The 24,730-nt window shown below is 41.2% G+C and overlaps 1 protein-coding gene across 1 annotated transcript; it reads left to right on the top strand.

The window, feature by feature from the left end:
• The first annotated feature begins 226 nt into the window (after positions 1-226).
• ZCCHC8 (zinc finger CCHC-type containing 8) lies at positions 227-18,118 on the top strand. The gene is made up of 14 exons (XM_054996202.1): positions 227-488; positions 2,124-2,164; positions 2,848-2,922; positions 4,989-5,094; positions 5,698-5,775; positions 6,119-6,222; positions 6,682-6,747; positions 8,261-8,321; positions 11,114-11,256; positions 11,668-11,822; positions 12,719-12,843; positions 13,680-13,763; positions 15,219-15,333; positions 16,624-18,118. The coding sequence occupies exons 1-14, from the start codon at positions 315-317 to the stop codon at positions 17,466-17,468; spliced, it is 2,172 nt and encodes a 723-aa protein (XP_054852177.1). The 5' UTR covers positions 227-314; the 3' UTR covers positions 17,469-18,118.
• The last annotated feature ends 6,612 nt before the right edge of the window (positions 18,119-24,730 follow it).

Raw genomic sequence — 24,730 nt, 5'->3', positions numbered from 1 at the left:
AAGAAATCCTACCCACCCCATTCCACCATATTTTAAACTACATCTCCCAGCATCCATCTCTCCCCGAGACAAGACGAGGGACCCTACCTTCAAACTACAAACCCCATCACAGAATGCGTCCTGGGGCTCTACAGGAGCTAGCACGGTCTTGTCCTGTGGCATGTCGGGAGTTGTAGTTTCCGCCCTCTGAGGCGGCCCCGTCGGCTCGAAAGCCTCGGCCCGTTTCCTTTCGTTGGCGCGTGAGGCGACCCCCCTGCTTCGTCGCCGTCCTCGCCTCCCGCGGCCTGCGACGCACTTCCTCTACCCGCCCTAAAATGGCGGCTGAGGTGGACTTCGGCGACCTGGAGCTCTTCGAACAGCTGGACGCGGACCAGCCCGCGGCGACGCCCGCCCCGACCCTTCACGCGAGCCTCGACGAGGAGGTGGAGGAGCTGCGCGAGCGGCTGCGGGAGTGCCAGGAGACCGTGAGGGAGCTGCGGGCCGAGAATATCCTCGTGGGCCGGGCCGGGCTGGGAGCAGGCCTCGTTCGCTTGGGCGGGGCACGGCAGGGCGTGGGGAGACGGCCCGCCTGCTAGGAGCGCTTTCTCAGATCCACCCGCCTTCGGTCCGCTTGTTCGGCCTCGGCGGGTGGCGAAGAGAGACCTTTCCCAGTCTTTCCCCCTCAAGCGTGTCTCTGTTTTGCTAAATAGTAAAGAGTCCAGTAGCACCTTTATGACTAACCAACTTTACTGCAGCATAAGTTTTCGAGAACCACAGCTCTCTTCGTCAGACGCATCTGACGAAGAGAGCTGCGGTTCTCGAAAACTTACGCAGTAATAAAGTTGGTTAGTCTTAAAGGTGCTACTAGACTCTACTATTTTGCAACTACGGACTAATACGGTTAACTCCTCTGGATCTGATTTCCTGTTGCACCTCTTTTCCTACTGTGTGTGTGTGTGTCACCTTGTTAAGCAGAAGTTGCCCGAGTTTTTATTCCACCTAAGAGTGGTTAAGAGCGGCGGAAATGTAATCTGAAGAAGCTGGTTTGATTCCCCACTCCACTTGAAGCCAGCTGAGTGACCTTGGGTCAGTCACGGCTCTCTCAGCCCCACCTCACAGGATGTTGTGGGGATAATAATAACGCACTTTGTAAACTGCTCTGAATGTGGCATTAAGTTGTCCTGGGCAATATATAAATTGAATGTTATTATTATGTTAAAACTTTCGGTGACTCAATCCCTCTTTGACAGATGAACACACTGGGTCTTCCCTACACGAGTCTTTATATACAGTTCTATATGTGTATATATGCTGGTTTGTATGTGTATATATATATATACTGATTCTGTGAACCTAGGCAGATCATGAGAGGGAGGGCAGGGAAGGGTTACATTGGTGCTTAGTTCCTGTGGCCCCTTTTTACATGCCCAGGGTAATGCCGATCGCCGCTTTGGGGTCAGATAGCAATTTTCCCCAGGCCAGTTCAACTAGGGATTCCGACAATGTTTTGCCATCTCCTGGGCACGGACATAGATCCAGAGGAGTTCGCCGTGTTAGTCTGTAGTCGCAAAATAGTAAAGCGTCCAATAGCACCTTTAAGACTAACCACCTTTATTATATATTGAACTGAGGTATATATTGCAACTGTTGAGGTACATATTGAACTACTGATAACTTGCTATGGAACAACTGTGCTTTTCCTTTATGTCTTTAATCTTTCTAGATTTTTAAGAGTGCTAATTGCACAGTTAAAAAGCAGAGTAGAGCTATCAGGCAGTAAAGGGGAATCTTGCTTGGCAAATTTGCAGGATAACTTTTATTTCTTTAAAAATTTATCTAGCAATCATAACTGTGGTTGTCAGTTGCCTGATGTTCTTAAATGGCATAGCTATAAGAGTCAGAAAAGGCAGGTATTTGATCTTGCATTTAATACTCCTTCATGAGCAAGCATCAGGTGGTTTGAATGGGGAATGTTTGCAGGGAAATTACTTCTTGTTTTGTTTTTCTGCTTCTTTGGTGTTACTTGGAACTCTGTTTCCAATTATTACTGTTGTGATTGCCAGGCAGTGGCTAGTGTGATTATTTCAAACATTTTATTCTCAAGCAAGAGTGTAACTGTAAATTCCTTAACAAATCATTAACATCGTGAGCTCAGAAGAAAACTGAACATACTTACGCGACCAAGGTATATGAAAATTGCTCACTTTATCGGAGATATATTGTATACTAATAGACACTTGATAGCTAGGATGCAAACAGCTACTTTGTGCACACAAATGCTTTGGGAGATCACAGATTGCTTTTGGCACTCCCTATTTCTTGATGTGTAACAATAAAGATCATGATTTAATTACCTTTCCTTGTGTGTATTAAATGGTTACTAAGGAGGAAATGAAAGCACTGAATGCAGCAGTGTGTGCCTGGGTTCTGAGGTCCACTGGGTGGGGCCTTGTTTTGGGAACCTACACTGGCTGAATTTGTCGGAGGACTTTGAGTTCCAAGTTCTGATCTCTCTCTAGGAATTAGAATTGTCACCACCTCTATGGGCCTTCCAGTGTATTTGAACGCCTTTGAGAGAATCTGATTATTTTTTCTTTCTGGAAGTTTTAATGTTAGATTTTTTTAATTGTTGTCTTTTTCTAAATCCCTTACTACTATTAAACAGCAGCAGAGAGGGATTTTACTATTGTAAGTTATTCATAGCATGTTGTATTTCATAAAATAAGATTTAGCATCAAGCTAAAATAGGAGGGTAAAATAAGATGGTTACATTGTACCATTAAAGTGGGTATACTCAACAACATCAAAGAGATTTGGTAGGTATTGTTTTTTCTTATTGTAATTTTAATGTTGTATTTCTTTTTTTAGTGGACTTACAGTGGATGACTCTAAACATGATGGGCCTTTGTTACAGATTTTATTTATGAACAATACTGTTTCAAAGTAAGTGTGTTTTACTTTGGCTTTTTCAGAATTTCTGGTTTGGTGTGCACTGTATAAAGCAAACTAGTGGGTCAGGACCCACATCTGTTGCACCCAATCTAAAGGAACTCTCACCAGTTGCACCACCTCCATGTTGTATGTGTGTAGGCATTTTTTGACAAGAGGGATTCTGGGTTGGTAAGAGAAAGGAGAAAAGGAAAGTAAAGAAGTATATGTGATTAAAAAAATAAACCTTGTGTTGCAAATTGGTATTCTGGGTCTAACATTGAGGGATTATTTAAAGGTGATGGATTACTGGCGGTAGGCCTGATTTCTTGCAGAGCTGGGTGATTGTAATTGAGTTTCCCACTGGAATTATGGTTGATTCTTGAGCAATTGTGCATAACTAAGCTAACTATTTAAAACGTTAAAAATTACGACTCAGTTAAGTGTATGCAGTATCTAGGATGTTGTATTTCTTTTGTTGCAACTTTCTGTTCAGTTTTGTTCCTCCTATACTGTATTACTCTCCTGGTGGTGGAGAGTGCCTTCAAGTCATAGCTGACTTATGGTGACCCCTGGTGGGGTTTTCATACCAAGAGACTAACAAGAGGTGCTTTGCCATTGCCTGCTTCTGCAGCCCTGGTTTCGTTGGAGGTCGCTGACCCAATTAACCAACCAAGACCGATGCTACTTGGTGCAGCGGTTAAGAGCAGCAGGACTCTAATCTGGAGAGCTGGGTTTGATTCCCCACTCCTCCACTTGAAGCCAGCTTGGTGACCTTGTGCTAGTCACAGCTCTCTGGAGCTCTCTCAGCCCCACCTACCTCACAAGGTGTTTGTTGTGGGGATAATAATGACATACTTTTAAAACCGCTCTGAGTGGGCATGAAGTTGTCCTGAAAGGCAGTATATAAATCAAATGTTGTTGTTATTATTACTTAGTTTTTGAAATCAGGCTCACCTGCGCTGTCCAGGTCAGGGTGTATTACTCTCCTGCTTTACCCTAATTTCAGATACACCCAGAAACACAAAGTAACTAACAATCCAAAGGTTTTGCTTTTTGCAGTTAATATATCTTTGAACATATCAGCCAAGGAGCCTGTAATTTTCCAGAAGCAAAAACACTTAGTTGCTATGCAAAGCAGTTAAAAACGGTGCGAGTCCATGTGGTATAGTAGTTATACTGTTAAACTAGCACCTGGGAGACCCCGGTTTGAATCCACACTCTGCCATGGAAGCTTGCTGGGTGCCCTTTCAATCTAACCTCCCTCACAAGGTTGTTTTGAGGATTAATTTGAAGAGAATATGTAAGCTAATTTGGGTCCCCATTGGGAGAAAAATGGTGTATAAACGAAGCAAGTAAATAAATAAAATAGTTTAATTTAAGAACTGAGGAAATTTTTACAAGCTTAAGTAGCTAAAGCGTAAAAATAGTATGCCATATTATCTAAATGTGACTGGGACTTGCCATCAGTGTAGAGGATAGTGCAGATTCCCGGTGTCTGTGCTAACTTGCCAGTCCCTGGCCCTGTTATCAAGTGTGTAATGACAAAAGTATTGTATATGAGTTATTGCTCACTACTGACCTCAAAAGTGATATTTTCCCCATGATCTTTTAAAAAGCAAAGCTATATCTCTGATAGAGATTCACTATCAAGAGTATTAAATAGAAATCTGAGATGGTTGTATTCAGATTTACATTTTCTTCTTTTCAGAAATCAAATTTAAATGCAAAATCATGACTTGTCATTCGTTTGTATCCATTCTGGTTTCTCAAGTCTGTGGGCATTATCTTAGAATCTACTGGATTTATTGTTCATTGGTTGGTTTACAGAAACCATGCTCAACATAAAAGAGATTTTTAAATTTCTGTAACGCTGCCAACATGCTAGATAGTGTAAAAGCATACACATCTTGTAAGCTATTAGATGTGCAAACCTTTATGACCCACAAGAGGTCTCCAGAATAAAATCCTCAGTTTGATTAATATAGAAAAGAATTATCTGAGGCACACATTTTGTTCTGTCGTGTAGGGTTTACAAAGCAACAGGGCAGCCTTATCTCTTCCCGTAATCTCTTGTACAGGCAGTATCACCAAGAAATAGAGGACTTCATATCTAGCTTAGTTCAAAGATATGAGGAGCAACAGAGAGCCGAGTCTGACAAGACGCACTTCAATGTTAAGCCACAGGTATTTTTTTATATTTTATATATGTATCAAAGTAGTGATTGAAATGCAGTTTTAAATATTTTCTCGTTTTGTAAAGTTGCTGTTAAGTAAATTAATTATAGTATATTATGTCTCCTTAAAATAATAAAAATACTCATTTTCTTGTCTGATGTACTTGTTTCCTTTAGTATGATTAACCTGTCAAAATTGCCCGTTGCAGTGTGTTAACTTGTCATATGACAGCACTTTTGTTCATTAAAACAATATACAAAGCGCTAGTGCTTCTGAAGCATCTTGTCCTTTAGGAGAGCCATACATCCTACCGGAAGCATCTTAAATCATCCAATAATCCTCTTCAGTTTGGTAAAACTCTTTGGAGACTCACTAATCTGGAGCTCTACTTGCTCTCCAGTGTGTGGAAAAAGCTCCCATGTACACAAGGGCCTTTCTTGTTCCCTTTACTTTGAGTCGGAATTTGAAGAGGAAGCCGTTGGAACCATGTAGGTGTTCTAGGGAGGGAGTTATGGCATAAGGGGCAGCAAGGGAGAATAGACAGCATCATGCACTCCCTGCCTGAGAAATCTGGCCTCAGTTTTGAAAGCCAAGACTTCTTTTTCTTCTTAGCCCTCTAGTTTTGTGCTGGAAGAAGACTATAAAGGGACAAGCTCAAATCCATCCAAAAAGTTGAAAGAAGCTTTTAGCGTAAGTTACTTCTCCATTTTATGATGGGCATGTATGAGTTTCAGTTCTTTGTGCTTTGGCACTAGAAAATGGTCAGGAAGATCTGTAAATAACCATGTAATTATCATTACCTTTAATTTTAGTAGTTAGCTATATATAACTCTGGGAAGATGGTATCTCATGATAATCGGCTGGGAATAATGCGGGGGATGTCAGATCATATTTGTCAGCCCTTAAACTTGAGAACCATTCTTTTAATGTACTTAATTATATCCCAATAGAGATTTGTGAAATATTTAAGTACATTTTTATATGTTGTCTTTCAGTCTGATAAAATACTGACACTTTCTGACTCTTTCTACAGGTTATAGGGAGTGTGTTCTATTTTACCCATTTTTGTCTTGATAAACTGGGGCAGCCTATATTAAATGAAAATCCTCAGCTCACAGACGGATGGGAAATACCCAAGTATCCTATTTAGTTAACATATCATTTTGTGCTAACACTGCTACCTAATGCCATCAATACCGAAACAGATTAAGACTTAATTTGTACATTTTTAGATGTCCTTAAAAACATATGTCTGATGCCATAAATTATGCAGCACATTATGCTTTTATTAAAAAATCCATCCACCAGAAACAATAGATGACGTGCTCTACTTTAAAATGCTGCTTGTTGTTGCGTTTCTGAAAAAAAATGGAGAGTAAGGCAGGCAACATGATATATTTATCAGATTAACCTACTAGAAAGAGAAGGGACATTTTAACAACTAGCAGAGCTGCTATTTCAAGCAGGATCTCACCGTCTTGTTAACACTGATTTTGAGTTTCTATTCCGTGATAACTTTTGGGCTAAAGTTACAAATACATGAAAATAAATTCCATTCTGCTTCATACAAATGCAATTCCTTATTGAACTCTTAAGATATCAGCAAGTTTTCACACAGATTCTCTCTCTAGATGGACAAGAGATACAAGTAAAGCCTAAGAGGTTTGTATTTCTTTTAAATCTGAACTGTATTGTAGTTAGTATATAATTTGCAGTGAAGCTCGAGTTATATATGTAATATAAAATGTTTTCATTGTTCCTAATGAGACAACCAAGACTGTGGCCAGGTTCCTAAGAATTATGCAATTTAGCTCTCTCTGCATAAGAGATTTGGGATGTTGTGTGTGACTTTCCTGTTTTAGAAACATCCCTATGTTTTAAAGCATTGTGTGATAAGACACGGATTTATGGGGAGTGTGAGAGAGAGAGAGCTTTATTCTGATAGGAAAACCCCCTCAGAATCCCCGTGGGTGCTTGAAAGCTGTTAGTCTCGGTTCACCTGAAGTAGCTCTTTAGGTTCCAGTCTCAGTCTCTCATCTGCTCAAACTTCTCTCACAAAAATCAGTTTATTAGCCAGGAATGCCAGCAAAAAATCTTACTAGGAGAGTGGTTTTCTGAATGTGCCAAAAGAACAGCGTAGTTGAATGCTTGAGAAGGAAACCATAAAGTAGACTGCACCAATATCTTAATTTGATTTTTAAAAAGGAGGATTAAAATAAGATCACCAAATTATATAATTTGGTGGGACGATGCATTGATGAATTCTTCAAATAGTAATGTTAAGGCTTAATTATAAATTGCCTCAAGATGGACTCTGAAGAGCTAGCATAGAAATATCCTCAATAAATAAGTACTTCTCAAATCTTTAGGGTAAACAAAATGTGGATATTCTTGAAACTTTCCCATATTAAGAATATTTCTACTTTTGTTTTGTGTGTAATTTTTGCCCTGCTATGTTCAGTGACTTCTTTTTAATAGTTGAGACATGGTTATAATTGTAAGTCTCCTCAACAAGACTTTGAAGAGGCAGCATAGGATTATCCTAAATGAATAGCTATGGGAGAGAGAAAAACCATCTTTCTTTTCCTACGCTAGGGAGTAATACTGTGTGTATAATGTGGGTTGTTTATAGCATCAAACAAAAAAGCATGTTATACATGCAGCCATACCTTTCTGTTTGGTGGGTTTTATCATCTCTCTTATCCTGTATTGGTCAAATTCTGTGAACATAGGCTGAGGTGTAGCATTCAGCTATTTGTGTTTGCTGTTGAACATAAATTTAAATCAAGGAGATACTTTCGTTCCCTACGTCCAGATCTCAAACTCACCCTGCTCCATCAGTCTGCCATAGTAGGTGTGATGTTGCAGAATGTATGACAGCATGGCTGTTGGTATATTACCAGTGCAAGCTGTTGGTATATTACCAGTGCAAGCTGTTGGTATATTACCACCAGTGCAAGTTCATTGGTCGTAGATTGGAGTAATGCTGCATAGGATTACACTGTTAATCTTGAGCACTCCTGTGTTGTATCATGTTTTGTCATTGGCTTGAGCTGTTAGGTATGTGGAGTGGGTTTTTTTTTGAAAGGGTATTGAAGCTCTATATAGTAATTACACGTTTGACCAGCTAACATCAGAGTCGCCTTGTGAATTTGTTGATACTCTTATAAACCAGGCCAAAACCTCATTGCTTCAACTGTGGATGTGAAGACCATCAAATGAAAGATTGCCCACAGGTAAAATATTCCACAGTCTTGTTGTGACAATTGTTTGTTTCCACGAAAACAGTCTGATAAGTAGTTAACAGCTGAATATGGGTACATTTGGAAGCATTGGCTTTAAAAATTATTCTGTGTAGTAGACAGAAAAACAAGAAGGCTGAACCAGTTGCCAAGATGAAAGAAGCCAGTGTAAAATGCTAAGGGTGCGTGGGAAAGGGAAAATGTATTATATGGGTACTAAAGAAGCTCCTACCTGTTTCACCTGTAGCTTCAGGGAATCTGAAGCAAGATATAAAAGGAACATTAATACAATCATTAAAACAATCAAAATACATTTAGGATAAGTATAAATGAATGAGCGTGTGTGAGGTTATAGATTTAAATGACTTGGCTCTTTTGTGGTTAACATATTTCCCAGCCTTTCTCTGGGAACAGTCTGGCTGAATTTCATAGTGCCTGCTGCTGGGCACAGTGGGGGAACCCAGAGGACTTGAAAAGGGTACCCCAGTTTCTCCTATCTCCTCCCCATACTCTTACCTCTTTCCTCCTGGCAGCCCCCATATCCCCACATTTCCATGTTTACTTTTCTCCTTCCTACCCACCCACCAACCTACGTTTTGTCTGTCCCCATCTTCAACAATATTCATTTTCACTACATTTATGTCCGGGGTCAGCAGCCCAGCCCCCGGACTTGCTGACAGGCAGCGGCAGGGGGCAGCCGGGAGACAGCAGTTCAACCGCTCTGTCTGGCAAACAGAGCCAGAACCTGCCTGCTCCAGGGGGAAGGGGAGAAAGGCCAAAGCCTCAGAAGGCTGGAGGGAGCAGGGAGAAGCCAGCTAGTCCCACCCCCCAGGGGGAGGAGAGGGGGCTAAGCAGGCTAGAGGAAAAGGGCCAAGGCAGGGGGAATAGGGACACAGCAATAGCCCAAACAAAGCCCTTACCTTCCAAGGAGGAGAAGCAGCCACTACAGCCCAGAGCCACACCCTGGCTAGACAACAGCAGCCTGGCTCAGGAGGTGCTAGGAGCCAAGCCCCTCCAGGTGGAGCTGCCACAGGCATTCTGGGGGAGGAGATGGGTAGCCCCGTCCGGCATCAACCAACAGGCAGCACTGAAGCTGGCCAGGGCAGCTCCTCGCGAGCAAGGCCGGCCAGGCTCAGCAGCACAGAAGCCAGCTGGGGCAGCTCCTCGTGAGCAAGGCCAGGCAGGCTCAGCAGCACAGAAGCCGGCTGGGGCAGCTCCTCGTGAGCAAGGCCAGGCAGGCTCAGCAGCACCGAAGCCGGCTGGGGCAGCTCCTCATGAGCAAGGCCAAGGAGACCTCAGCCGGGGATGGCTTGCATTCAATCCCACCCTGCCAGCAAGGCAAGGAAGCCAAGAAGGGATTAGTGGTAGGAGGGAAACACCTGAGGGAAGGCACAGCTGGGCCAAGTCAGGAGATGGCACAAGCCTAGAAGGAGGGCGGGGCGGGGAAAGGAAGCCCTATATAAGGTGGCTAGGAAGAGCTCTGGGGTGGTGGGTGTGAGTGAGGAGTGATCATGTGGAGTGAGAGCAGTAGGATGCAAGGGTGGAGGCTTGGGGGAGAGTTCTGGAAGGAGGTGAAGGAGGATGCAGGGGGTAAGCAGGCCAGGTTGAGCAGGCCAGCGAGTGGACTGAGAGGGAGTCTGGGTGAGGTATACCGCCCCTCCTTCCACAGAGCAGGGTCCTGCAGAATCCCTGGCCCCCCTGTGACGTCAGGAGCAGACCGCCCAGTGCCACGCCCAGCGGCAGTTGCGGCAAGCCCTGACAATTTATACCTTGCCTTTTTCCACATTGTGATCCAAAAGCAGCTAACATCATTTGTTTCTATTTTCTCTTCACAACAACCCTATGAGGTAGGTTAGGCTGAGTGTGTGTGACTGGTTCAAGGTCACTGAGCAAGGTCCGTGGAAGAGTGGGGATTTGAACTGTGATCCCTCACATCTTAGTCTTATACTCTAACCACCACACCATGCTGGCGTTCATGTGGCTGCTGTTGAACACTATTAAGCAGCTGGGCCTAGGTGCATCATGTAACTTGCATAGTATCGGGTCAGCTGGAGGCTGCTGCTAGGTCTGGCCCAGTGAGTCCTCCCTCAAAGGTCAAACAACCCTGGAAAGAGCCTTGCTCCTGCCTTTTACAGACAGAAACCAAGGCTTCAACTGGCCAAACTGTTGTGGTTGCCTGGTAACCCTCATAGTAGCCACTGCAGAGGGCATGTGTTTCTTAAAGGTACAAGTGACGCTTCTGTTATTTGCGGGGGGGCGGGGTGTTAATCCTAAGAGTAATTTTTTTTAAATTTCAGATTTTTCTGCAAACCTGGGACTTTTCTCAGGTTTGAAGAAAGATCTGTCTTGTCTGTTCATAGTTATGGTCTCCAGATTTAAGGATCCACAGATTTCTCCACATTGGGAATTAGATGCATGGTCAAAAGTAGGGAATGCCTCGTGTTTCATTTGGCGTTCCCTCGATGATCCCTCCTTGCTGCCTAAAGTTTTAATTGCAGCTTTGGTTTTTGTATTAGTATTTTAGTTCTGGTTTTAATTGTTTTAATGTGTGTTTTGTTGGTTTTAATTTTTTTAAGATTTGATTTTATTATATATGTTTTTAATTTGTTAACGGTGTTGATGGCTCTTACGAGGTCAGAAAAGGGGAATATAAATTTTGTAAAATAAATAAAAATAAACAACCTTATAGCTCAGAAATAAATTTGTACATGCTGCAAGTCAGTCAAAATGTGAGCATGCAACGTGGAAGTTGGTATGTTCTTCATTTCTCCTCAACTATATTTTAGCCACGAAATGCTGCCCGTATTAGTGAAAAAAGAAAACAATTCATGGAAGCTTGTGGGGAAGCAAGCAACCAAAGCTTCCAGCAGCGGTACCATGCCGATGAAGTTGAAGAAAGGTTTGGAAGGTTTAAACCGGGAATAATTAGGTAACGTATCTCCCACTTAATAAACACTGTGTCTTCTGTAGCTTAGTACTGGCTCATTCGTTAATGAACTGAAGATTATTCTGTAATATAAAAAGAACTTTCAATATCAAGTGAATTTATGCTGCAAGAAATAATTTCCAAAGACAGCCTAAGGATGGCAGGCAGATTTTGGGGCCATCCATACACCCTTCTTTCCCAATCTGGAAAACTGCTCAAGTTGGGCACAACTCTCCAGTATATGTTACAATCCCACTGTGGCCTTTAGTCATGATTATGTTATTCATCAGTGTACAAATTTTACGGATGTTTATGTTTGTTTCCTGAAATGCTGGTATTTCAAGACGCAGTGCCAAAATAGGTGCGTTAAGCATCTCCATATTTCTTACAGGATTTTTTTCCCCCCTATTGTAGTGAGGAACTTCAGGATGCGCTTGGTGTCACAGACCAGACTCTTCCTCCCTTCATATATCGGATGCGGCAGTTGGGTTACCCCCCAGGTTGGCTCAAAGAAGCAGAAATGGAAAGATCTGGGCTAACTCTCTATGATGGTAAAGCTGAAATGAGTGGTGAGATGAGATTTTTTTTTTTAAAAAAACTTTATTAACTTTAAAAACAACATACAATGCATAAACGAGAAAACAAATTACACGATGTTAAAGTCAACTATAATACAAGAAAAAACAGATAGCTTATAATATACTACCAGTTTTCAAATATAATATTAACAAAGAAATAATAAGATTCAGTTAGAGAACTGCAATATAGTGAAATGCGATTTAGTTTACATAGCTTTCACATTATTTTCCAGAGTCAGAAAAGTTTCCAGAACCTTTGTGGTTTCTAGCTGTATAAAGCATAGCTTTAAAAGTTGAAATAGTGAGAATAACCAATTTTCCACTTTTAGTTAACCCAGTTGTAATCAACAGATATACATTCTCTGTGCTCTGCCACAACCTTGTGTTTCCTGTTAATCTTTAGATCTACTTCAGAACTATCACCTGTAAGTACAGTGGAAATACAAGAAGATTCGATTCTGTCTAAGCAAAAATTGGCAGGATAGAATCTGGGACCATTTATTTATTTTATTTGCTTCATTTATACTCGTTGTTCCTCAGTAGGGACCCAAAGCAGCTTACATCATTCTTCTCTCTTCCAATTATCCTCACAACAACCCTGAGAGGTAGATTAGGCTATGTATGAGGGACTAGCCAAAGATCATGCAGCTAGCTTCCATGGCAGAGTGGGGATTCAAACCTGGGTTTCCCAGATCCTAGTCTAAACATCTAACTACTGCGCCACACTGACATCAGCAACAGAATCAATATATAATTCTAATTTCTGTCTGCCTACTTAACCCTCTTTTTAGAATTCCAGGAATTTTCTGTCCTTATAGTAATAATCTTTGGATGGGGTGTTGACGCAAATATGTTTGCATCAACAATATTGGTAATTCTTTGTTTAGCATCTCCCGGTGGTGAAACTGAGGAGGAAGAATACTACCAACAGAATCGATGCATCTCTTACGATGTCTCCAAGTTGATAAACTATCCAGGTTTTAATATATCCACTCCCAGTGGAGTCACAGATGTAAGTACCAGAGAGATGTGCCATTGTGGTATTGGCCAGGATACAGAGAGTGATGTGACTATTTCTGTCCACCCAAGAGTGCTTTGCCGTTGCAGTTTTCTTAGCCTTGTGTTTTGCACTTGAGAAACAGAGAGAGGTTTCAAAAGCAGCTTAAGATACAGCTCTTCAAAGAAGGGCCTGCATAGTACTGTTGAAGCTTCTAAATTATTTCTTTAGATCCCAGCCCATTCTGTTTTGTTCTCCACTTTTCTAGCTATGATAATAGCACATTGAGGATCATTTTTTTGCCTTCAGTACTTCATTTCAGATATTGATGCTAATAGAGGAAATGGTTATTAATTTTGGATACAAATTTATTTCCTCTAATATGTTTAATCATTTTCTGGAGGGCCTGTATGTGATTAAGTTTCTGGGTAGAAACCAGTTTAAAAATACTTAAAGTCTTTAACTTACATACATTTACAGTTTTTGAAGTAGAGGAGAGTATTGTCTAGCAGTACTTGTAGGAACAGCAGAGTGTAGCAGGTTGCCAGGTGTGCCAAAGATAACAATATGGTGCAACCTACAAACGTTTTGCTTCTGTGCATCCTTCATTAATTTAATGAAACTTGTCTAGAGCTTGCATGTCAGTGGTGGAATGGCTAGCAAAAGCATCCGGAGAATATAAGTGGCAAAAAATCCTATAGCAAATTGTCCTTTTATTTTTCCTTCCACACACTATTTTCTGGATTTTCTGTTGTTACAGTTTATACTTTGGCTTTTGGTGTTGCTGATCAAACCTGTGGAGTGATATGTCAAATAATAAAGCTAGTCTTGCTTCATTTCTTTTGCTGCAGGAGTGGAGGATGTTTGGCTCTATACCCATGCAACCATCTCAGCAGAAAGATATATTTGCCCACTATCTTTCTACCTATCATTCGGTGAATATGTTTAAATGTGCCAGTAAAAGCTGTATGTGCTAATGCTTCCTGTTAATAGACGTCTTCTCTCTTCTACCTCCTCTCGCTAGTGAAATTCTGTTGTTTGAGTTCAAAATGCGTAGGTCTGAAGCCTATGTGAAGTTCTAGTGAACTGATTAATTCTGCCACATCCAGTATACTGAGTCTTGTTTTGTTTAAAATGTTATCATCCTTTGGGTGGTGAAATGTGTCCTGGAGAATAGGTTATTCCTCCCACTTGCCCTAAGCATGTGGAGTTAGTTATATTAGCTTTCAAAATATCCCCTGCTGTTGTAGCAGCCCTTTTCCGGTTCCTGCCCTGCTTGCTTTAGCAAAATATGGACAAGTTTGAGCCCTGGGCTGATAACAGTACGTTAATCACACGTGTTCTGTTTCATCAATCTTGCCACCAAAATCTAAGATCTTGCACTATTTCCAGAAGGTGCCCGTGCTTGAGATTTTGGGGAGCATATTCAAGGGAACAGGATTCCAATGTTGAGGAGTATCCTCAAAGCGTGCCGCTATGCATACTCTTGAGAGGTTCTGATTTAATGCATAGATGATAAGGTTAAGATGCCATTCCCATATTGCTCTTAAAGATGCTAGAACATCATAGATTGTCTTGCTGTCTTAAACAGATACGACTACATTTGTTGTGTTTGTTTCCACCCCCCATTCTACAATCCCAGCCTAACTGCATTTTTTTTGTTTTACTAGGAATTTTCATTTTCTTCATCCAAATGTTACTATATTTTGTAATCTTGACTTATTTTTTTATCATACTTTTAATCTGCCTTGAGTTCCAGTGAGAGTGTCAGACTGCAAGTAATAATAGCAAAAAGCCAGCCATTTAGGACTTTCTAGGTTATCACCAGCAGCTCCGGTTGAACAGAAAAGATAAAAGTGGCACAGTGTGATGACCCCCCGCCCTTTCCATCTGAGGCGTTTCTGTGTCTGTGTGTTTCTTGTTTTTAAATGGATTTTAATAATGCCCTTTTAACTGTTCACCACTGCTCCTTGACCTAAAGAATTCATGTTGTGAGAGTGAATTGTCCAAAGGTACCCAGTTAGCTTCTTAGCTGTATGCAGATAATATGTTCCCTAAATGTGTTTATAGTTTTAATTATACTTTATGAAAAGTGTTGAATATATTACTACATTGTAAAGGAAGCACCTGAATGTTTGTCAGTCATCCTAATACCTTTGCAGTCATTGTCTAGGATGCTGACAGGTGGGATGAATACTAGTTACCTGTGAGTTAAAGAGCTAGATGCCTATGAAAACTGATGAGAAGGTGTCTAGAATATCCCTAAAGGGACTAGATTGTTGTGGCCTTTTTTTGCCCTGGCTACAACCCGTGAGGAATGTGTACTCTTTTGTTCACACTGCAGTTCAGAATATTCTAATTTCTCTTACTGCTTTCTGACCCTTCCTCAGGCAAGTCCAAAGTCCAGCAGTAAAAGACCTTCACCTCACCAGAGCACTCATAATCCAAAAAGGCAGAAGAAAAACAGTACTGAAGTATTGTCAGCTGATATGGAGATAGATTCTGGTATATCCTTATACTTCTCAAACATCTGATACTTAAATAACTTCAATGCTCATATACTTCCAAAATAAACAAATACGTAACTCATGAAATATTAATGATTTTAACAGTTAAACATACTCACCCGGCCACCAGGTTTTAAAAATATCATTCCATTTTATCTGAATTTTAGGCTAATCCCACTTGTTGAAAACCAACTCAGACATTGTTTGAAGAACAGCAGAGCTTAAGTAGGAATGAATTAAAAAAAGCTTTTGTGCTGAAATGCCTATCTTGATTGTGTATTTCCTGAAGAATCAGGTTCATAGTTTGTGGATACTCTTAGTCCATCTTTACAAACGAACGAACGAATGAATAATTATAGTCAAAGACCAGCACAAAAATCCATACATTACCAAAAATGTTTACATAAAAATAGATACATGGGTGATATAAAAATAGCAAATATAATTCATTAAATTAATAAAGAACTAAGGTGGACTCTAGAGACTGCACAGAATCAGGCGACTATCCAGAATCCAAGCCTCATGGTTTATGAACTCTCGGCAGCTGCAACCAGGGAGTGCTTTTCTGTCATCTTCAGCTGATTTGCAAGCTTTATCTGTTTGAAGTTCTACAGCCCTGGCCACTGACTTGCATATTCGACTATTGTAATACATTCTGTGAACTTGTCCTTGAAAAAGTCCAGAAATTTCAATTAATCCAAAATACAGCTGCTTGGCTGTTTTTGCAAACTGAAAAAATGATACAGAAATTTTCTAAATACATTTTTGGGAATAAGCAGAAAACAACAAGACTACTATTCTTTAAACATTTATTGGTTACTAATATGTTACTTAGCTCAGTCCAAGATTTTGGTATTTAAACCCTTCAATGGTCTGCGCTCAAGTAACTGAGGAGGGATCGTGTACTTCCATAGAGACCGTCCTGCCCCCTAAGACCTGCTGATGTGGCACTGCTCAGGATACCATCTCAGGTGGATGCCCTTTCAGTAGATCAACTCAAATGTTACACAACTGGGTCTCTTGGAGATGCCTGCCTCTCTGCTTGCCTTGTTTGCAGCATGTAAAAACAGTTTTGTTTCACCAAGCATCTGATTTGTGGTTGTTTAAATGCTTTGGAACTGCTGCTGTTGCAAACAGTTTTGAGTTTGATTGTAATTTGTAGCTTTAATCTATTTTTTTAATACCATTGATTTTACTGGTAGTTTAAAGATGCTTTAATTATGTTTGTATAAAATGGCATGTAAATTGCATAAATATATTACTAAAACTTGCATTTTCACCATTCCAGATTTAGAAATGCTGCAAGGTTCTCCAGGTTACGATAGCTTCCGGTTCCAGCCTCCGCTGCCTCCTGAGTCTCCACGGAATGCAACTCCTCCCCCTTTGCCAAGAGGTACCCCTCCATTCACTCCGCCCAACTTTACCCCTCCTCAGCCACCTTCATCTACTCCACCACCTCTTCCTCAAGATACTCTGCCTTTGAATACTCCCAATGACTCTGCTTCAGTGAGAATAGAAAACGAGGACACTTTGACCCTGGAAGAGCTTGAAGAGCAGCAGCGTCTGATTTGGGCAGCCCTTGAGCAGGCAGACAGTGCAAATAGTGACTCTGAAATTCCTGTAGGAACTCCTCTAACAGGAAACTCCGTCGCGTCATCACCATTTAGAACTGAGTCAGACAGTCTTCCAGAAGGTGCAGTGTGTAAGACATTAGATGTATCAGAGCCTGGACCTTCGGACAATAGTGAACAGATGCTTAAAGCAGAGCAGTCTGAAGAGAAGCAGAGTTCAGCTGATGAATTGGTTGACTTAACAGGAGAAGAAGAACCACCATCCAACCAGGTAGATTCTGAAAGTGTAGCTGATTCTGAAAGCGTAGCTGAGAACTGCCCCTCCATCTCAATGTGTGAAGCAAGCCAAGGGGTAGATGGTGGCAGCTCCCCTGTGGTCATCAGCACACAAGGGTCTTCTAAAAATGCTAGCCCCATCCCAGACATGAGCAAGTTTGCTGCAGGGATAACACCATTTGAATTTGAAAATATGGCCGAATCAACAGGGATTTACCTCCGAATAAGAAGTGTATTAAAGAACTCTCCCAGGAACCAGCAGAAGAACAAGAAGGCTTCCGTTTAATTGCCTTTCTGTTGCGGTACAGTTGTCTAAGAAAGAGACCAAGTCTGTCCATTAACATGAGATGCTCCTCTGTATTTTCTTACATAAACACCGTTAAGAACAGACGCCTGAGAACACTACTGCTTTGTTCTTCTTTAAATGGGTTCTAAAAGTCCAGTGTATAGGGCTTCCACTGAAGACAGAAGTTTCCACTCATAGATGAGTGTTACTGAATGTGCTAGTCAAAATGTGTTGCGTTCACATCAGGAAATGTGCTCCAAGTATCCGTCAATCTTAATGCTCTCTTTTGACTTGTGAGTTTCAGCAGCAACAGTGGAGTTTTTGTCTGTGCTGTGTAAATGAGGCCTGCGCTTTCCATGTTGAGCTGGTCACCCTGTAGATAAGCTTACTGCCAGTGTTTTGAAAAGATTCTAAACTTTTAAAGATGCTTTCCCCCATTTTAAAATAAGAGAAAATTTCTGGCAATCAAATGGGAATAATCAGGGATTACTTAGCAATTATCTCTACCATTTTTGAAGAGTTTTATAAATAATTTATGCTGGTCAGATTTTTTTTAGTGCTGCAGTTTTGTAACATCGTCATATTTTGAACTTGCTGTACATTTATGTTGATGCCAGTGTACAGCGGTTTAATAAACAAGATTTTTCATAGTTTGTGTATGTAACCATTCAAGTGAACACTAGAGACCCCACCATTTTAACAGATAAGTTTGAAGATGCTGTTGTGCATGTTTGTTGTAATGTTTTTTCTTTTAAAGGTAACCCTCAAATTGCCTATTAGAGCAGTTTCCAGTATTACATTTGGAAAACACAGGTGCCCAGAAACAAATTGAAAGTGAGTGCAGGTGGGCCAAGACTGGAGTGATCTGGTCCCTGCAGCCCACTCCAGCCAACATCCTGGCTGCAGCATTCCTGAACACTCTCCAAGGGCAGCCCCATGTAAAGCACATTGCAGTAATCTGATCTAGATGTAACTAAGGCACATACTACAGTGGCCAGATCTTCCCTGCTCAGGAGAAGCTGATAAAAAGCACAGTGGCCCAGCTACCACCTGCTTATCCAGCAGTAGGCCTGGGCCCAAGAGCACCCCCCCCCCAACAATGGACCTGTTCCTTCAAGGGGGAGTGCAACCCCATTCAGAATGGGCAACACGTTAAATCTTGGGCCAGCCCTTCCACTCACCAGAAGCAGTTCCATCTTGTTGGGATTAAGCTTCAGTTTGTTAATCTGCATCCAATCCAAATCTGCCTCCATACAACGGTTTCTGCAGCTTACCTGGGATCAGCTGGAAACGCGATAAAGTTGAATGTCATCTGCATATTGATGACAACCCAGCCAGAATCTTCAGATGTAGTTTAATAACACAGTTCAAGTGTGTACCCATGCAAATTTAAATAAATATAGTTAACAATATGGTTGCCCCCATCTGAAGGGTTAACTGTCTTTACTAGTACAGATGGTTGGAAAATAAGTGGAGCAGTTCAAACTTCTGCTTAAACATGCCCCTGCAATGATTGGCTTGTGTGAGCTATGGAAAGCAGGCACCCAACCTCATGTTCCTAACCGATGGCCTGTTTTGGTTTCTAGACTTTGTGAGAAGACAAATTGCTTTTCTCAAACTAGAAGGGTGGTAACTTTCCTTATACCGTTGGTTCCCTATAATGGATAATGCTGCCTACACTATCCATAGAGTAGCCAGATGTAAGGGAAGACAGGGCTCCTGTGCCTTTAATAGCTGTGTAGAACAGCAGGTGCATTTTATCACATAGAGGTGCAGAAAGCTGAATCTGCCAGCTTTCCGCCTTAATGGTCCAGGTTCCTATTGTCCTTTGCATCTGGGAATTAACATATACATTCCTTGTAGTTTTTCTGTGACTAAGGTTCCTGACTCTGCCATACATAGGAAACACCTTGGAAGTTCAAAAGTTATGGATGTGTGCTCCTGAATTGTAGCCGTTTCATGTGTGACTCTTGAGCTCAGAAGCCCTTTGTTGAAATCTCACCTTAACCATTATCATTTGTTATTTATAGCTTGTCTTTATCACTGAGACTTAAGGCAGATTACACAGTGTAAGTCAAATACCATCAACAGGATGGGACATCTAATAAAGCAGTAAGGTTTGGATTGCTGAAATCTGAAAACAGCTGAACAAAGCATAAGTATTAACATGACACATTAAAACAATGCAGAAATTACATTGTAAGAGCATACTTACAGCAATGGACAGTATGTAATGTACACACAGTAGTATAGTCTATAGTCCCTATCCCTTTACCAAAGCATCTTCATTTTGTCGCAGTACTGACCAAATTACCTGTGTAAAAAAGCCTTCCTGAATAGTTCAGTTTTGTATAGTTTTGCAGAAAGCCAGGTGAGCCTTCCAGACCTTATTAGGCAGGCCATTCCATAAGGTGGAGGCCACAACACAGAAAGCATTTATTGGGGAGCCATGACTTTACTAGGTAAGCCATTCTCTCTGTTTCTGTCACCCCCTGCAATTCAGGGATAGTTGTGCAGCCCTACTTTTACAGGGTTGTAGGAGTTTCCGAGAATATAAAACTCTGGGCATTTGACCCGGCAGTGCAGAGTTTAGGACTGGACTAGGATTTGGGAAGCCCAGCTTGAACCCCCATTCTGCCATGGAAGCTTGCTGTGTGAGCTTGTGACAGCCACTTACAGGGTTGTTACGAGAATAAAACGCAGGACACTTTGGGTCGCCATTAGGGAGAAAGATGGAGTGAAGTAAATAGAAATTAAAATATAGACATAATGTTTAGATAATATTTAAATCTTGATGCTAGTGAAACATTGCTTCGCATTGCAAGTTTTTTGCTTTCCGGTAAAAAATTCCTAACACTTCTGTTCTTTCAGGATTCTTTAATATCTTGAAAAAAAAATAAAACTTGTTTTCATAGTTACATATATACATATAATTCCTGTTTCATTCTCTTTTCTAGCTTTCCTTCTCACTTTTCAGTTAACATTTTTTTTTAGTTTTGCATCTTTAAAATATAAAATTCTAAAAAATACATCACTGTATAGCCATTGCACAGGGACGTTTTCATAGCCAGTTCTATCAAGCATTATGCATTTTTAGCCTTAGCTGTGGGTGTGTTAGGAGAAAATCTAGGTTAGATTATTAAAATAACTGATGTGAAGCAAGAGTGACGTGGGAAAGCCGTGTTAAAGAAACTTTCCCACGCATCTCTGCTGTTCCAATGTTTCCTTGGCTGGCACCTCTCCCCCGCTGCTACTTCAATGACTATCATTAACAGCTCCATGATCCAAACAGTTCAACAGAAACCTCTATCCAGGCTTGTTGAAAGCAATAGGATTTCCAATCAGGATGACCTCATCCTGGTTTCGGTAGGACCTGGTCACGGTTAAATTGAACTTGGATAGACCTAGATTCTTTCCAATTAGATACAGAGGTTGCATTGAGATGTCACTTCTACCTAACATGAAGCTGGAATGTTTGCAAATCTGGCTTGTTGCAGACCTCCTGAATACCTTTCCCCACCTCCATTCTTAAGGGGAGAATCCTGGTTACACATTAAATCCTGTTGCCCTGTGATATAAGAAAGACAGCACATGGGTTAGCAGGAGTTAGGTTGCCCACAAACACATGCATCAATAGGCATTCTACCATTAGATTAGTCTTGCTTAATATCCAAGGTTGTGAGGGGAAAGTAACTCTGGTTAACCTACAGATTGCAGTCATATGTCATGGGTAACTTGTTACTTCTGAAAAAGAAGAAGGGAGGCACGTGAGTCTGGCAAGAATCTCAAACAGGTATCTAAATGCAGTCATAGTCAAGACATGCTGCAGGCACGTGTTGGGAGCACGCTTTACAGTCTAGAAACTGGTTGAGCCAGGTAGCTTTCTCTAGCTAAATTGGATTTTGGTCCTTGAAAGTGAACTAGCTGTGGCTTGTTGCTCTTGAGGTATTGCCCTTTAGTTTGTTAGTCGCTCATTCGTGTATCCCAGTAAACCTTGTCAAACCTCTTAAAGCAATGTTGTAAATAATCACTGTTCACTTACGGTGAAATCAAAAAGAGTCCAGTAGCACCTTTAAGACTAACCAATTTTATTGTAGCATAAGCTTTCGAGATCTGGATCACTTACGGTGATTAATCTTACCCAAGCCGCAAGTCAGGGAAGTATCTGTAAGCCTGACAACAGGTTGGTTGGCAAGTTTGTATTTTTGTTTCTAAATTCTAGGTTGCAGCTCAGAAATTGAGGGTTGTTGTGGAGTACTGGTTAGAATGCTGGACAAAAACTGGGGAGACAGATGCAAAGTTCATTGGATGCCCTTGGGCCAACTGAACCGTCCTCAACGAGTGGTCCTAAAGGTAAAATGGAGGAGGGGAGAACCATGTAAGCCACCTTGAGCTCTTTTGGAAGGCAGAACCACTTGGGATGCTTGTTAGAATCCTTATTGTAGAGAATTTAAAGTCTGTGCAATTGCTAATGGATTGGATCCAGTTAACCCATTCCTCTGAGAGTGGGACTTTGAGCCTCTTGGGCCAGGAATGCTCCTTGCACTGGGGGATAGACCTCCAGTGTTAGCTGACTGTACCTATGAAATCCAGCCCAAGGCATGATGTTGCTTTATTGCACTGTCTCTCTGAATTAAGAGCTTGGCTGTCAATGTAGCAGCACTTATGTTACAAGTGCTGCATTGACTCCCAAGAGTGAAAAGAACATCTGCTGGGAATTACATGATGTCACATGCGCCCAGTTTTGAAATCTAGCCTGCACAGTGTAGCTGTAACTAATATTTAACAAGCCATGTTGATTTGCTGGACACATTTTTTTCCTTCCAAAAATGTAATCTTCACAGTATTCAATCAATGGTAATTTACTGCCTCTTTGGAGTGGATGAGATTGGGATACATGCTAGCTTATAATGTTCTTTTTTAATGTGGTCAGAGCTGTGGCTCAATTTATGGGAAGTTTTGCAAGATGACCAGTACTTTTACTGAAAGGGAAAGATTTCCTTGCAGTAATAAAAATTCAGAGCAGAGGTGCAATCCGCCTTGAGTCTCAGTGAGAAAGGTGGACTATAAATTACAAATGTTCTGGTTAAGAAGTACTGGGCTTCATAAAGCTTGAATGTATGAAGCTGTTTCTTTCAGACCATTGGTCCATCTAGCTCAGTGTTGTAGTCTCTGACTCTCCAAAGAGTCAGACTGAGGAAGAATCCAATGTCTCTATTCAGCCTAGGGTAGGGGTGGTACCAGGGCTTTTTTTCAGCAGGAACGCGGGGGAACAGAGTTCTGGAACCTCTTGAAAATGGTCACATGGCTGGTGGCCCCGCCCCCTGATCTCCAGACAGAGGGGAGTTTAGATTGCCCTCCATGCCCCCCTTGTTCCAGCTGACCCAAAGTGACATAATTGGCCCTGGGAGCATGTGTGCACTTTGCACGCGCACATGTGGTACCAGGGGCACCACCTCCCGCCAAGAGTTGCCCCCTGTGCTGGCAACCCACTGAGTTCCACCACCTCTTTTCCCAGAAAAAAATCCCTGGGTGGTACCATTGTTCTGAACTTTGTAAATGAACTCAAGTACTGCAATCTCACATTGTAGTCTGTCCTTGAAGTTTCTCTGTTTAAGGACAGCCACCTTTAGGTCAGCAGTGGGAAGTCCTGGAAGATTAAAATGTTCTCCCATTGGTTTATGACTTTACATCCTAACTCCTTTCTTTACTTCCTGCCTCCTACCTCCTGATTGGGTATAGATCCAGAGGAGTTACCCATGTTAGTCTGTAGTCACAAAATAGTAAGAGTCCTGTAGCACAGTTCGTGCATGCATCTGATGAAGAGAACTGTGGTTCTCGAAAGCTTATGCTACAGTAAAGTTGATTAGTCTTAAAGGTGCTACTGGACTCTTTCTTGATTGGGTATAAAGGCTCAGGGATCTCCACTCCTACCTGTATAAGAGAGGTTTGACTCTTGGAAGCTTACACCCTGAAAATTTTTTTGACCTCAAAGGTGCCCCTGGATTCAGATCCTCCTGTTCTACTGCAGACCAATGCAGCTACCTACCTGGAACGAGTACGACTTAAGGAAAAATAATCTGTGTCTGTCTTGCTAGCATTAGTACCGGCTACGCTACTGGTTTCTTAGCCTCTGATACCACAAGGCTTTTTGCCACTAATAGGCAAGGGAGTGCTTTGGTGAAATGTAACTGGCTACCTGTCTAGTATTCTTCAAGTAATAAACAACTGCCCTTCCATGCTTGTAAAAAGACTTGACTAATTTGACCTTGAGATCAAATAAATCCAAATTAATGAATGGCTATGGACAACTCCAATTTAATGTTAAAAACGAAATCAGATTAAGGGATATTGTTTATAAGAAAGCAGCACAACTATATATAGTTTATGGTGACTCTCATTGGTAGTTCCTATGGTGTTCAGGGGACATCTAATAGCTTTCTTGTGCGGGTTTTTTTTTTAACAAAGCGCCCTGGAGATATGAATGAAAACAGTACTGAATGGCTAAGATGTTGTCTGGTGCTACATCAAAAAAGTAGCTAAAATGGCTAACTTTTCATCAAATTGAATTAATTAAGGCTATTTGTCTTACTAGACTCCAGAATTAAAGAAAATAAGGGCAAGAGAAACTTCTTCCTAGCTTCAGCTCTCAATGGACAATCAAATGCAATACGTGCTATAGTCTCTATTTTTCCTGCAGAGCATGAGCAAATTCTTTCCGAATAGTAAATTCTTGAGTAACGACCAGTTAACACTGCTGATGGTAAAGTGTCCATTTGGACCATCATAAAGGCTCGTTATAGCTTAGGGACCATCAATGTGTATAAATATTTTGGTATATTGTGTCGAAAAGATGGTCCCAGTGCAAATAGGAGAGCAAACTCATTGGGCATGGAAACGTATTATTATAATCCAGTTTTAAAATATGATCCTTAATTATTTTGTAAATCTCATTTATAGATGAATTGGCAATCACATCCATTGGCGAATTCAATAATAGACAATTTGGAATCCATACGGTTTCCCCACAATGATGTAAGTGAATCCTTGCAAATTAGTGGCAACAGTCCAAAACCATTTCATATTTAAGTTTCCTCACATGACACTTAAAGGCACTAATCCATGCCCTTGCCTGGAAAGAGTTTTGACTCAATTCTGCTCGTAGGACAATTCCAGCAACATATTTAGGAGCACCAGTAATTGTATGCAAAAAAAAAAATGTAACAATGGACTTTTTACTTTCATTACAGACCAAATAAAAA

Source organism: Eublepharis macularius, chromosome 13 (assembly GCF_028583425.1).
Source record: "Eublepharis macularius isolate TG4126 chromosome 13, MPM_Emac_v1.0, whole genome shotgun sequence".
NCBI classification, from domain to species: domain Eukaryota; kingdom Metazoa; phylum Chordata; class Lepidosauria; order Squamata; family Eublepharidae; genus Eublepharis; species Eublepharis macularius.
Note: the sequence above shows the minus strand (reverse complement) of the source record. Positions and strands in the feature narration are given on the sequence as shown.

Excerpts from the sequence above, each read along its gene's own strand:
- ZCCHC8 (XM_054996202.1), top strand. The coding sequence starts at position 315 with ATGGCGGCTGAGGTGGACTTCGGCGACCTGGAGCTCTTCGAACAGCTG. Across the intron at positions 5,095-5,697 it reads ACTTCAATGTTAAGCCACAG|CCCTCTAGTTTTGTGCTGGA; the intron begins GTATTTTTTTAT and ends TTTTCTTCTTAG. Across the intron at positions 12,844-13,679 it reads CTCCCAGTGGAGTCACAGAT|GAGTGGAGGATGTTTGGCTC; the intron begins GTAAGTACCAGA and ends CTTTTGCTGCAG.